This window comes from Microcebus murinus, chromosome 5 (assembly GCF_040939455.1).
Source record: "Microcebus murinus isolate Inina chromosome 5, M.murinus_Inina_mat1.0, whole genome shotgun sequence".
Lineage (NCBI taxonomy): Eukaryota > Metazoa > Chordata > Mammalia > Primates > Cheirogaleidae > Microcebus > Microcebus murinus.
This window is the reverse complement of record NC_134108.1, coordinates 97,920,525-97,933,645: the sequence shown is the minus strand read 5'-3', so window position 1 is coordinate 97,933,645 and position 13,121 is coordinate 97,920,525. Positions and strand designations below refer to the sequence as shown.

The 13,121-nt window shown below is 42.8% G+C and overlaps 1 protein-coding gene across 2 annotated transcripts in view; it reads right to left on the bottom strand.

Annotated features, from left to right (window-relative positions):
• TNFRSF21 (TNF receptor superfamily member 21) overlaps nt 1–13,121 on the bottom strand; it is a 77,315-nt gene that overhangs the window by 42,197 nt on the left and 21,997 nt on the right. For both annotated transcript variants that reach the window (XM_020286990.2, XM_012744825.3), the window contains exons 2-3: nt 11,236–11,884; nt 7,980–8,474 (exon numbers count right to left, since the gene is read on the bottom strand). In XM_020286990.2, coding sequence (XP_020142579.1) covers nt 7,980–8,474; nt 11,236–11,884 — 1,144 coding nt within the window. The remainder of the gene's footprint in view (nt 1–7,979; nt 8,475–11,235; nt 11,885–13,121) is intronic.

The following is a 13,121-nucleotide window of genomic DNA, read 5'->3' as shown; positions in this document are numbered from 1 at the left end:
GTGAAAGCTGGTATCTGTTAGGAGAAGACGGAAGAAGTGTGGAGCAATTTTTAAGGGAAAAATACAGGGATAGTTGCCATCTTTTCCTTGCTCCCATACAGAACAGATGGTTGTTACTTACCCCTTCAGCAGACTGAGAAATAGTTACTGCTAAAGGTAAAGTTGAGCACTAACTATTGGAATTTGAGAAATGCTCCAAGAATTAGACTGCTTATCTAAGTTGTGCAAGCCACCAGGAAGGACAGAGAAGAAGCTGCTAAAAGATGGTAACTCTACGATATAGATCAGATGCTCGCAAACTATAGCCCGCAGAGCAAGCCACCTGTTCTTGCAAATAAAGTTTTGTTGGAAAACAGCCACGTCCATCATTTACATGCTGTCTCGGGTTATTTTCATATAACAAAAGCAGAGCTGAGTAGTTGCAACATATAATCCTAAAATATCTCCTAGATATCTCCTAAAATATCTCCCAGCTTGCTGACTCCTGATATAGATAGTTCAGAGAAAATATTGCTGTGGAGAGGATACATTCATATCCAAGTATAAAGCCAGTAAGGAGGCTGGCCTGGCGGCTCACACCTAGAGTCCTAGCACTTTGGGAGGCTGAGGCAGGAAGATCCCTTGAGGCCAGGAGTTTGAGACCAGCCTGAGCAACATAGCAAGACCCTATAAAACATAGCAAGACCCTCTATAAAACATAGAAAAATTAGCTGGGCGTGCAGGAAGGTCACTTGAGTCCAGAACTTTGAGGTTGCAGTGAGCTATGATGTGACCACTTCATTCCAGCCCAGGCAACAGAACAAGATCTTATCTCAAAAAAAAAAAAAAAAAAAGAAAGAAAGAAAAAGAAGAAGAAGAAGAAGAAACCAGTAAGGAGTCACATTTGATTGTCTAAGAGGCTCTCTGCCCAGCTGAGAGGACACTGCCTGCAACAGTGAATTAAGCTTATAATCATTGCTGGTATAGAGGGAAAACCATGTTTTTATGATTTTCCTTAAAACCATATTTTTAATAAGGTCTTTTAAGGTGGCAGTATTGACATTCCCCAGGTGCAGTTGCAGGGAACTTAAAGGAGACTGTTTCTGACTTATTCATGGTCATTACTTCTGTGAGTGAATCAGGAAACAAATGGAGAGATGACCAGAGAGGACGGAGGTGATGACGACAGCAGTGAGGATGATGATGATGCATCAACTGCATAATCACCATCATCCTCATCCTCACCCTCACTGCTAGCACTTACGGACCACAGGCCACGTGGTCAGCTACATCCTAAGCACTAGGCACATCCTCCTTCTTTAGCCCTCCCGACAGCCTACGTGCTATTATCATCCTCACGTTATACGTAAGGAACTGAAGCGCACAGGAGCGAGATAACTTGCCCTGGATCACACAGCTAGGAAGTGAAGTGGAACCAGATTGCAGAGTGTTTGCTCCTAGCTGCATATTAGAATGGTTTTTTTTTTTTTTTCTAATTTTCTAACCTCATAAACAGAGGCCTAGAGAAGTAAAAGGTCTTAATTGGAAATACATGACTAGGGAACAGCAAATCTAGAATTTTAGAACCCCAGGCTTACTTACTGATGGAATTTCTAGACTACAATGCTGCTTTCTTCCCCAAAACCCTCACCTCCACTGCCTCTTCTGTTTTGTTTTGTTTTGTTTTGTTTTTCCAAGACAAAGTCTTGCTCTCTTGCCTGGGCAATTTCTACTCATCCCTGGGCAATTTCTACTCCTCACTCCACTTGCTCCTCTGACTCAAACACATGTCTCCCATGAACTTCTCTGCTAGCGATACCCACTAGGCTAACCCACCTCTACACTAGTTAAACACACACACACCTAGGCATTTAGGAAGCTGTGTTGGCCTTTGAATTAGCAGGGTTCTCTCTCTGCACATCACCCTGCTCGCCTGTGTCCATGGGCCAAAGTGTTCCACTTCGAAGTAGGCGAAAAGGATGAAGAATGTCAGCAATCTTTTCCTAGTCAGTTTTTCACACATTTTAAAGCACTGCTGTCAATGAAGCCTCCTTTAGCTCTGAAAAATAATTCTTCTTGGCATCTACAGCGATTTAGAATAAAGAATCCCCCCTCAAGGTCTTTATGTTTAAATCATTAGCTAACACCAACATCATTGGTAATTCAACAGGAAAAAAAAAAACTCAACAGCTCAATGTCTTGAAAACAATCCAACCTTAAAAAAGGACAAGTAGATTAATGAATCTTGGGTGCTCTATCCAACAGAACTTTCTATGATGATAGAAATGTTCTATGCCTGCCCTGTCCGATATAGTAACGCCAGCCACAGGCGGTTATTGAGCACCTAAGGTGTGGCTGCTGCAGCTATGCAACCGAATTTTTTTTTTTTTATTTTTTATGCAACCGAATTTTTAACTTCAGTTAATTTTAGTTTTACAGTCAATAGTTCATGCGGCTTAGTGGCTACCATGTGGGCCAGCTTAGCTCTAGACCACCCTCCTTGATCTCTGTGCCAGGCACAGGGCACATACAGGAAGACCCAGTGTCTGCTCCCTAAGAACTTACAAGCTATGTGGGGAGACAAACCACATAGCCACAAACAGTTAAACAGTGACAGATGGTAAAAGCTACAGGAATTAAGAAGTTGCATCTTAGAATCTAGTTCTACCCAACGAGGTCTCTGTCCTTTTGCTGCTGTGGGTACGAAACTGTCTGCTTGGGAAACAGAGCCTACCTCTGCCCCTCGTTTGCTTTCGCAATCCCGTTGCAGTCGGTTGAAAGGAGATGCTGTCTTCATATGGCATGTGCCTTAAGTAACATGGGGAGGGATCACCGTCCCTGTCAAATGCTTAAGGCAGAGCACTGAGCAACGTGCTAATCAGAAACTAAGTGCACTCTTAACTAGGCAAATCCAATTCCTTTGTCTCTCACCATTTTTCCTTTTATTTATTTATTTTTTTTACAGTCTGAAAGAGAAAGGAAACCCTGTCCAAGACAGTACCAGCCTATGTTTCGCTCCCTTTGTCACTTTGCAGAGCTTCCTACTCTGCAAGCACTTTCCAGAGGACTGCCACTCCTCACCTGCTTTTCAAATCTCCCCTCAAAATTTCTAGGGCAACAAGTTGCTGGGAACCCAGCTTCTTACTTTTTGCAAATAGTTAAAGAGGGAGAAAGAAGGAGGGAAGGAGAGGGGAGAGAGAAGCAGGGAAGGGAGAGAGAAAGAAAGGAAGAAAAGAAGGAAAGGTAAATAAATAGTAATGCACAAGTTAGAAGCAGCAATGAGAGAAGAGTAGCTGGTTCCTGTTCTCAGCCACCCTGCTCTCAATGGGGGACTGGACTACAGTTTTATGTCTTCCATAGTTACAAGGAAGTAAGCAAAGTGACTGTTTTTAGATCATTTGAGATTTTTCTCAGTGCAATGTATGACCATTGGTGTAGGGACTAAGTTTTACTATCTTTACTTTTGTACTTTCTTTGTAACAAAACAGATGAAATAAAATTATTATTCTCCATGTGACCTTCCAATTAATGTGAACCCACATTCATCTTAAACTCTAATTAAAATTGAACACTTTGGACATCCCCATTATGTTGTGGTTATATCACAAAAGAAATAAAGTTCCAAAACGATGACAAAAATATGACAAAATAGACTTACACCTTGATGACACTTCAACCTGCTAATAAACTCTTAAATACATTTTCGTGTATAAAAATTCTGAAGGGACTTCCAACTCCTGCTACTGAAGTAGATATATTGCAACAAACTCCACAGTTCAGTCCCAATCTACCAAACATAAAATTGCTCCGCCATCAGAAAGGAAGGAAGCATATAAAATGCCACTGCACCCTCATTCTTCCATCCCTTAGCCATATAAGGACTCATCTGTGTTTACAACACTAGGACTCCATGAGGTAGGATTGCAGTTTTGTCGGGTTCAATTTTAAAAGCCATAAGTCCACTGTAGATAGAGAGGGATGAGCGGAGCGGAATAATGACAGAGGTCCTTGTTGGAGAGCAAGATGGGGACCAGTGGCCCACCTTCGGGATACTGAGGCCCCATATGGCATTCGGGAGGACAGCACATTTTGCTTACTTATGGTGGGCACAGGTAAGTGACCTCTAACAGAAAACAGCCCAGGGCTAAGTGATTTCATCCCCACCCTCATCCTCATGTACAATTCAGTGTGAAAAGGACAAGGACCAGGAAAAGATCTTATTAAAAGGATTACCTGCTGGCCAGAACTCACTGCAATCAGATCAACAAGCTATTGTTTCTAGAGGCCTCTCTGAGCACCTGGAATGACTTTATTAAACAAAACTTCCCTTTGTAACAGGATTTTACCTGATTGGACCTCTGAGACTAGCAATTTGGAAAGAAAAGACCGTCCTGTGAAAAACACCTTATACATAAACATCCCAAAGCAAAAATCTGAGGAAAAAAGCTGAACTACTGGAAGAGAGAGTTGCATCTGAATAAGACTACAGTGCTATCATTTAAAAAACATATTGCATAAGAAGGGTATGATCGGGCTTTATTCGATTTGACACTTCCATTCTTTTTCAAAATGGGGTATTGTGTTAAGGACACAGGCATAGTGGTTTTTACAAAGTTACTGTGGCCCCAAGACTGTCTAAGGTCATTGTATTAAATTGCTTTTCACTGCCCGACCAGTTTTTGCTTCTACAACTTGCTGAGTTCTCAAGGGTTTTGGAAACCACACCACAAAAGAGAGTTTAGAAATGTAGTTGATTATAATCTAATCTATAAATTCAACTACCAAAGGAATGGAGTTGCTTCTTTAATGAAGTGAATAATGAGAGGACAGTTCCACATACTTGGGATGCTCACATTGTTTTCTACTAATTAGGTAAACCTAGAGCAGAGCAAGTATTCTGACTAGACACTTACAGGGCAGTTTCATGCAGTGTCTGATCCTATACTAAAGAAAGAAAGAAAAATGTGTTACCTACCAAGGGCCTTACTGGCTTAACATATATTATTGGAATATGAATGGCAAAGTATTATAACCATTTTAAATTTATTAAGCTTGATAACTGCACTGTTTTTTTTTAAGAGAATATTCTTATTGTTAGGAAACACTGAAATATTGAGGGGTTAAGGGTCATGAGATGATTCAGAAACATTATTTCTGAAAATTATTACACACGGATACATGTGTACATATGCACATGCTTATATATATGTTGTATATTTTATGTAACATTATATAATATATAATAAACTATTCTGTTATACATATTTTATAATATAAAATCTCTCTATATTTTTATAGAAAGAGCAAATGATAAAGCAAAAGGGCAAAATGTTAATAACAAGTCAATCTGGGCAAATATGCAAATACTCTTTGTACTATTCTTCCAACTTTTCCATACGCTTAGACTTATGTGCAAAGAAAAGTTGTTCTAAAAAAAGAAGGGGGGGCCGGGAGCAGTGGTATGAAAATTAAATTCAATCAAAAAGGATTTGAGACCGGGCATGGTGGCTCACACCTGTAATCCTAGCACTCTGGGAGGCCGGAGAGGGAGGATTGCTTGAGTTCAGGAGTTCAAGACCAGCCTGAGCAAGAGTGAGACCCCCGTCTCTACTATAACTAGAAAGAAATTAGCCAAACAACTAAAAATAGAAAAAAATTAGCCAGGCACAGTGGCACATGCCCATAGTCCCAGCTACCTGGGAGGCTGAGACAGCAGGATTGCTTGAGCCCAGGAGTCTGAGGTTGCTGTGAGCTAGGCTGACGCCACCACGGCACTCTAGCCCAGGCAAGAGAGTGAGACTCTGTCTCAAAAAAATAAATAAATAGAAGGGGGAATTAAGGCTTTCCCCACACAGGTTTCCAGCAAAGAGTTGTCTCAGTCAAGTCTATGCAGCCTTTTTACCAAATAGAAAGTTGGTGGGCCTCAGTCTCATTTTCACTTGGCTTTTGACCATTCGCTTGAATCACCAAGGGGAAGCAAAATGATTTTCTTTTTAACTTTCTCTAAATTTTCTATGGTAAAAGTAGCATTTGCTTAGTACAGAAAACTTGAGGAAAGTACAGAAACTAATAAACTTTAAACTAATAAAGAAAAAAAACATACATAATCCCCACCACACTGGAAAAAAATTGTCATTTTGGCATATTTCTTTTCAGTCTTTATTCTAAAGTTTTAAGAAAACTGGTAATATGTTATATAAAGTATGTAGCAGCTTGGGTGTTTTCCTCTTTAACCAAGTATAAACATTTTCCTATGTCACACCTAAAAGCAAAAACTTCATAAAATCTTCAATGTCAACATAATACTCCATTATATGGATAGGCCATAATTTACACAGTTATTTCCCTAAAACTATCCCTTTGATTGTTTCCAATTTTTATTATATATAATGCTGATTTAAAAGTTTAAGATCTATTGCTGATAATGGGTTAGCTAAGAAAGAAAAAGAAAAAAAAAATAAAAGTTTAAGATCTTTGTGCTGAAATCTTTTTTTCAGTATTTCTGCCTTACATCTTCATGATAAATTCACAAAAATGGAATGGCTGGGTCAAACAGTATAAAGATTTTTACGTCTTCATACAAAATGCCAACCAATGCCAACCTGGGTTTTTTAGAAAAGTAGGCATCTTTGAGGGGAAAGGAGACATGTGAATGGAATTATCAAAACTGGTTGAGGCCGAGAGTGGTGGCGCTCGCTTGTAATCCTAGCACCATGGGAGGCTGAGGCAGACAGGTTGCTTGAGCTCAGGAGTTTGAGACCAGCCTGAGCAAGAGCAAGATCCCATCTCTACTAAAAAACAGAAAAAATTAGCCAGGCATGGTGGCGCATGCCTGTAGTCCCAGCTACTTGGGAGGCTGAGGCAGGAGGATCACCTGAGCCCAGGAGTTTGAGGTTGCTGTGAGCTAGGCTGATGCCATGGCACTCCAGCCTGGGCAACAGAGTTGATACTTGGACTCAAAAAAAAAAAAAAAACTGGTTGAGATTTTACTTAGCATTTGCAGAAAGGGAAGTTACTGCCACAGTCTGAAAACTGCAGTTCTTCAGATCAAACTTAGCTCTGGGACAAGTTCTGTAAACTATGTTTTGCCCTCAAAAGAGGAAAGACCAAAATATTCCAGCCTGAATCAACACACACTGACCACTAGGTAAGAGATGTGAGGGCCAGCATCCGATGACGACCCACATAGTATGCTTTCGGTGTCTATGTTCAAAAGGAACATCCTATTCTCCTGATTAGAAACAGGATCCTAAAAATTTAAGTGCAAAAAAAAAAAAATGTATATGTGAGGAAAGTGATAGGAATCTAAAAAAAAGCAGGGTTCAAATTCAAAAATGCAAACTTACAAAAACCATACAACAAGTTGGGTTTTGCCCCCTTTAGTTTTGTAGTATAGAAAAAGCAGGGGCTCTGAGCAAGGCCTTCACCTGAAAGGTAAAAACTATACTGAACCGCTAAACTCACTTTCTTGCACCAAAACCAACGGCACCCTCAGGGATCCAACATCTGAGCTTTCCAGAATCTTCTCCTGTACTTCACATACTGCACGGACACATGTATGCTCAGAGCTCTAAGCAACTCTTAATTGTTTCAATTATTCAGAGTCAAGAGTCAAGAGTCTACAGCCATCTGTCCTGAACAAACAACTAGCCTCTTGTTTAGGTCAATGTAGCCAAACCTCTCTGAACTCAGTTTTCTCCTTTGTTAAACGACAAGGCTAAACGAAGTCCCTAAGGGTCACTCTTAGGTCTCAGGTTTTGCAATGTTCTCCTATTTTAAAGGTGCCAGGGGGGAAAAGGAGAAGGAGAAGTTATGCTCTGAATGCATGACTTCGAACAAGATGATCCGTCTCATTTTCTAAGACACGATTACATTGGGTAGCATTTGGTTTACAAAAAGAGATTCCATAAACTATGCATTTCCCATCCCATCAGAAAACAAGTAGTAGGGGCAAAGAGGCAGGGAGATCTGTCAGCAAGGAGGAAAGAGAGAAGGCTCACCATGGCCGTTGCAGTAGTAGATCCACTTCTCCCGGTGCTGAGTTGGAGTCACGGATTTCTTCAGCCCTGCCTTTTCCACAATGGCGCTGGGATCCTGCCGGGGCCCCTTTTTCAGAGTCCTTGAGCTTTTCCGGATACTGCACACTACGATGACCACAAGCACCAGCAGCAGGAAGAGCACAATCATCCAGGGCAGATGCTCATTGATGTCAAAATGCTTGTGCAGGTTCTGCCTGGGGTGGGCCCTCTTGGGGCCCTTCATGGGCGTGCTGGACTTCTCGCCCCCGGTGGCCTCCATGGACGGCAGCAGCTTCAGGATGTGTCTGTGGTGGGGGCCTTGCTGGTGGGTGACTACCTGGAGTTTCGGGAGGGTCTTGTTCATGCCTTCCTCCCCGCTTGCTGAGCTTGTGTTGTCAGGGACTGTCCCTTCCTGGATGCCACTCGGTACCTTTGGTCTAACAGAGGCAGAAGAGTTGGATTCTGTTGAGTTCATGCCTAGAAAAAAGAGTAAGGAGGGGGAAGAGCTTTTCCATATTTGGGGATCTATATATTCCCTCCTCTCCCTCGTCATCTCCAAACTAGGCCAGATAATCAAAGAAGAGATGACCTGTGGGGCTTATGAATACATTATATTGCACATTTTCATAGAGGCCCTAACAGCGCCTTCACCTGAAAGGTAAAAACTAAACTGAACCGCTAAACTCACTTTCTTGCACCCAAACCAATGGCACCCTCAGGGATCCAACATCTGAGCTTTCCAGAATCTTCTCCTGTACTTCACATACTGCACGGACACATGTATGCTCAGAGCTCTAAGCAACTCTTAATTGTTGCAATTATTCAGAGAACTAGTTCAAATTTAACTCCTTTGTTCGTGCTCCTCTTTCTCTAGCTTTGGACTATTTCATGATGCAATGGTAAAACTGTGAATACGACTAAGAGAAAGAAAAGATCTCATATGCAAATCCAAGTTTGACTAGGGAAAGGTTTGTGGACAGGTCTGTGAATGAAAGCAGCAGGACTTCCTTATCATCTGTATCAGTCCCTGAGAAAATCTGGAGTGCCTATCTGAGCTTTCCAAGCCTGTTTCTTCAGTTCAAAACGACAGTGGTAAGAAGGCTGTGCTTACAGGGTTATCACAAAGCTCAAACCTAATCACACACAAGAGTATGCCAGGGAGCAAACTCGAGTTGGTTATCAGCTCATGAAAATTACATTCAATCAAAAAGGATCTGAGGCTGAGCACGGTGGCTCACGCCTGTAATCCTAGCTCTCTGGGAGGCCGAGGTGGGCGGATTGCTCGAGGTCAGGAGTTCGAGACCAGCCTGAGCAAGAGCGAGACCCCGTCTCTACTATAAATAGAAAGAAACTAATTGGCCAACTAATATATATAGAAAAAATTAGCCGGGCATGGTGGCTCATGCCTGTAGTCCCAACTACTCGGGAGGCTGAGACAGAAGGATCGCTTGAGCCCAGGAGTTTGAGGTTGCTGTGAGCTAGGCTGACGCCACGGCACTCACTCTAGCCTGGGCAACAAAGCGAGACTCTGTCTCAAAAAAAAAAAAAAAAAATAGAAAGAAATTAGCTGGACAACTAAAAATATGTAGAAAAAATTAGCTGGACATGGTGGCTCATGCCTGTGGTCCCAACTACTCGGGAGGCTGAAGCAGGAGGATTGCTTGAGCCCAGGAGTTTGAGGTTGCTGTGAGCTAGACTGACACCACGGCACTCTAGCCTGGGCAACAGAGCTAGACTCTGTCTCAAACAAAAAAAAAAAAAAAAAAAAGGTTATGCTTTGTTTTTGTTATTGTTGATGTTGTTAACATTGGAGTTGGCCTTTTCAGTCCTTGATTTTGACCTTTTTGATGACCTGTCTCTAGCCCGGGTAACAGAGTGAGATTCTGTTTAAAAAAAAAAAAGGATTTGAAAATAAAGGCTAAATTTTATATTCTGCTTGAGATTCAGACAGTTTTGCATACTTGACGAAAAGCATAAAGTTAAAATCACTGGAAAAATATAAAGTTATTATTTTCCAGATGTGAATGTTAACTATTGCCTTCAATCTGATACAAATTTGCTTATTTCCTGAAACTTCTAATTTTCCTGTCTCCCTTCTTGATATAATGACATTTTCTCCCTTTTTCCCTCTTTCTCTCCTCTGGCTGTGTCTCCCCAAAACTGACTCCATGTTGGAAAACTTTTAATCTGGAAGGAACCTTAAACATTTAAATCACTCATTTATTTGACAAGTTGGAAGCCGAGGCCTAAAGAGGTTAAATGACTTACATAAGGTCACACAAGCTGCCCTTGTTTCTCTCAGTTCTTATTATGTGACCTAGTTCTTAGATATTTGATCTCCCCTAATAGAAAACTTCTGAGTCTAAATGTTTCTAATAAGTCCAAAGAAGTCAGATTTAATTACCCACAAAACGAAGGTCTCTTTCTCCAAGCAGTGACTTTGACTTTGAAATACACAAAATGGAGACAATATCCTTGGTACAAGCCCACTCTTGGTACCTCCACTATGGGCTCAAAGCCTTTCTCAAATAAATATCTCATGAGGGCCAGGTGTGGTGGCTCACGCTTGTAATCCAATTACCCTGGGAGGCCGAGGCGGGAGGCTCATTTGAGTTCAGGAGTTCGAGACCAGCCTGAGCAAGAGCAAGACCTCCGTCTCTACTAAAAAAAATAGAAAGAAATTATCTGGACAACTAAAAAATATATATATATATTAAAAATTAGATGGCCATGGTGGTGCATGCCTGTAGTCCCAGTTACTCGGGAGGCTGAGGCAGGAGGATCGCTTGAGCCCAGGAGTTGGAGGTTGCTGTGAACTAGGCTGATGCCACAGCACTCTAGCCTGGGAGACAGAGTGAGGCTCTGTCTCAAAAAAAAAAAAAAATCTCAGGCCAGGCGAGGTGGCTCACACCTGTAATCCTAGCACTCTGGGAGGCCAAGGCGGGCGGATTGCTCAAGGTCAGGAGTTCGAAACCAGCCTGAACAAGAGCGAGACCCTGTCTCTACTACAAATAGAAACAAATTAATAGGCCAACTAATATATGTAGAAAAAAATTAGCCGGGCATGGTGGCACATGCCTGTAGTCCCAGCTACTCGGGAGGCTGAGGCAGGAGGATTGCTTGAGCCCAGGAGATTGAGGTTGCTGTGAGCTGGGCTGACGCCACGGCACTCACTCTAGCCTGGGCAACAAAGCGAGACTCTGTCTCAAAAAAAAAAAAACTTATGAGGCTAAGTTACCTTTGGGAACATAAGTGGAGGAAGGGACTTCATGGGAGTCCGTGTGCTCGGGACGTGAAAAGATGGCTGTGCTGGGGGAAGGCGAGGCGGTGCTAGAGGACGGGAGTGTGCCACAGACGTTGTCTGCCTCCTTGGTCCCCGGCTTGACCACCACCAGGTTCTGACTCAGACAGTCTGTGTATGCTTTGCATTTCATCACACTAGAAGGCACATCGGAGAAGGTACCCCGAGCACACTGCTTACACCGCACGTCCTCGGTCTCAGTCCCTTTCTTCCGCACACCCCAACCCACAGGACACACGGTGTGGGGGGCGCAGGTGGCGTTAAACTGGAACATGCCAGGTGGGCAAGTGCATTCTCGGTCAGTCAAGGCAGCACAAGGTAATTTCTCAACCATTGGCCATGGGCACGGCTGACTACAGTCATGGCATCTCTCTATGCCATTCTCATGCCTGGTGAAGGTCCCCGCGGGGCAACTGCTGCAGACGCGCAGGCTTGTGTTGGTACAATGCTCGGAGACGTAGGTTCCTGCTGGGCACTTGTCACAGGTAAGCACCTGGCCTGTGGCACGGTCAACGTGGCGGTATGTGCCAACGAGATTCGGGGCCTTCTGTTCTGGCTGAGCCGTGGTGCTGCTAAGAAATCCAAGCTGAAAGAAATCAAAGGGGAGGGGGAAGGGACAAAAACCAAGAAGGTGTTAGAGAGGAGCAGAGGAGAAGAAAGGACCCATTAAACCAGCGCTGCCCATCGTCTTTCCTGTTGGAGACAGGGCCGGTCCTGCACCCTCTTGGCACTACTGCTGCTATATGGCAAAAAAGAGAGAAACAAAGACTTGGATTCCACCCTAGCACTTGACCTACTGGCTGTGAAGTTTTGGTCTCATTGTCTGACCTTTGCTTCGGCTCCCTTTCTTTCCATCTGTAAAATAAAGCTGACAAAACCTCTCAAATTGATTATAAGAATTGATTGAGACTATGTACGTGAAAGCACTCTGTTGCTAGTATCAAAAAATGCCATATATACTAGTCAAAACCCCAAAGCAAGAAAAAAAACAACTTTGTGAAAGCTGTCATTTCCTAATACCAGGACAAAGCAAGCGAGAACCAGGAAGGCATATATTCAAGCTGCCATCTCCGCAGCACCCAATTGCCTGCCTGGGGTTAATCCAATTTCGTGGCACGGATTTTTTTTTTTTTTTTTTGGAGGTTTTCTCTATGGGAAGCTGAATTTTTTTTTTTTTTTTGCAAGACAGAGGCAAGCCCTTGGCATTCTTGGTAATGTGCTATGTGCTTGAAACAAGAGAGTTGATGCTTTTAGAGTCACATGCTATTTGTTCAACCTCTGAAGGCCACAGCCACCAAAGCAAGGACATGCAACCACCTAGGCGCCCAAGCACAAAGCTGGGTCGAGCAAGAGGGACCCAACAGACATTTAAATTTCATTCACAGAACAGAGACTTCGCCCAGCTAGAAAGGATTTTCCATTAGTTTCCAGAATGAAATCTTGGGGCCCAGGAAATTATATCTGTGGTACTGAATCCTGAGGTCCTTCTGAGAAGAGGGTGGTAAACGTATTAAAAGAAAGCTTTCCTGCACTAGAGAAGATCGAGGGGTTCCGGCAGCGTTCACTGCCCTCTATAAAATGGACAAAGTTCATGTAGCAAGAAAATAATGGCTGCCTCAAACTGCCAGCTCCCTGACACGGCAAATGCCTTCTAACTTCGCCCCTGTACAAGTAACTGAGAGAATAAAGCAAGAATTTTTTCAAAGCGATCAGAGTTTCTGTCCTCTTAGCACCTTGACCACCCAAGATTCAATTCCTTCCCCTCCAAAATTTAACTATTTGACCCCAAAGTATCTGCTTTGAATTCCTTTACCCTATCCCAG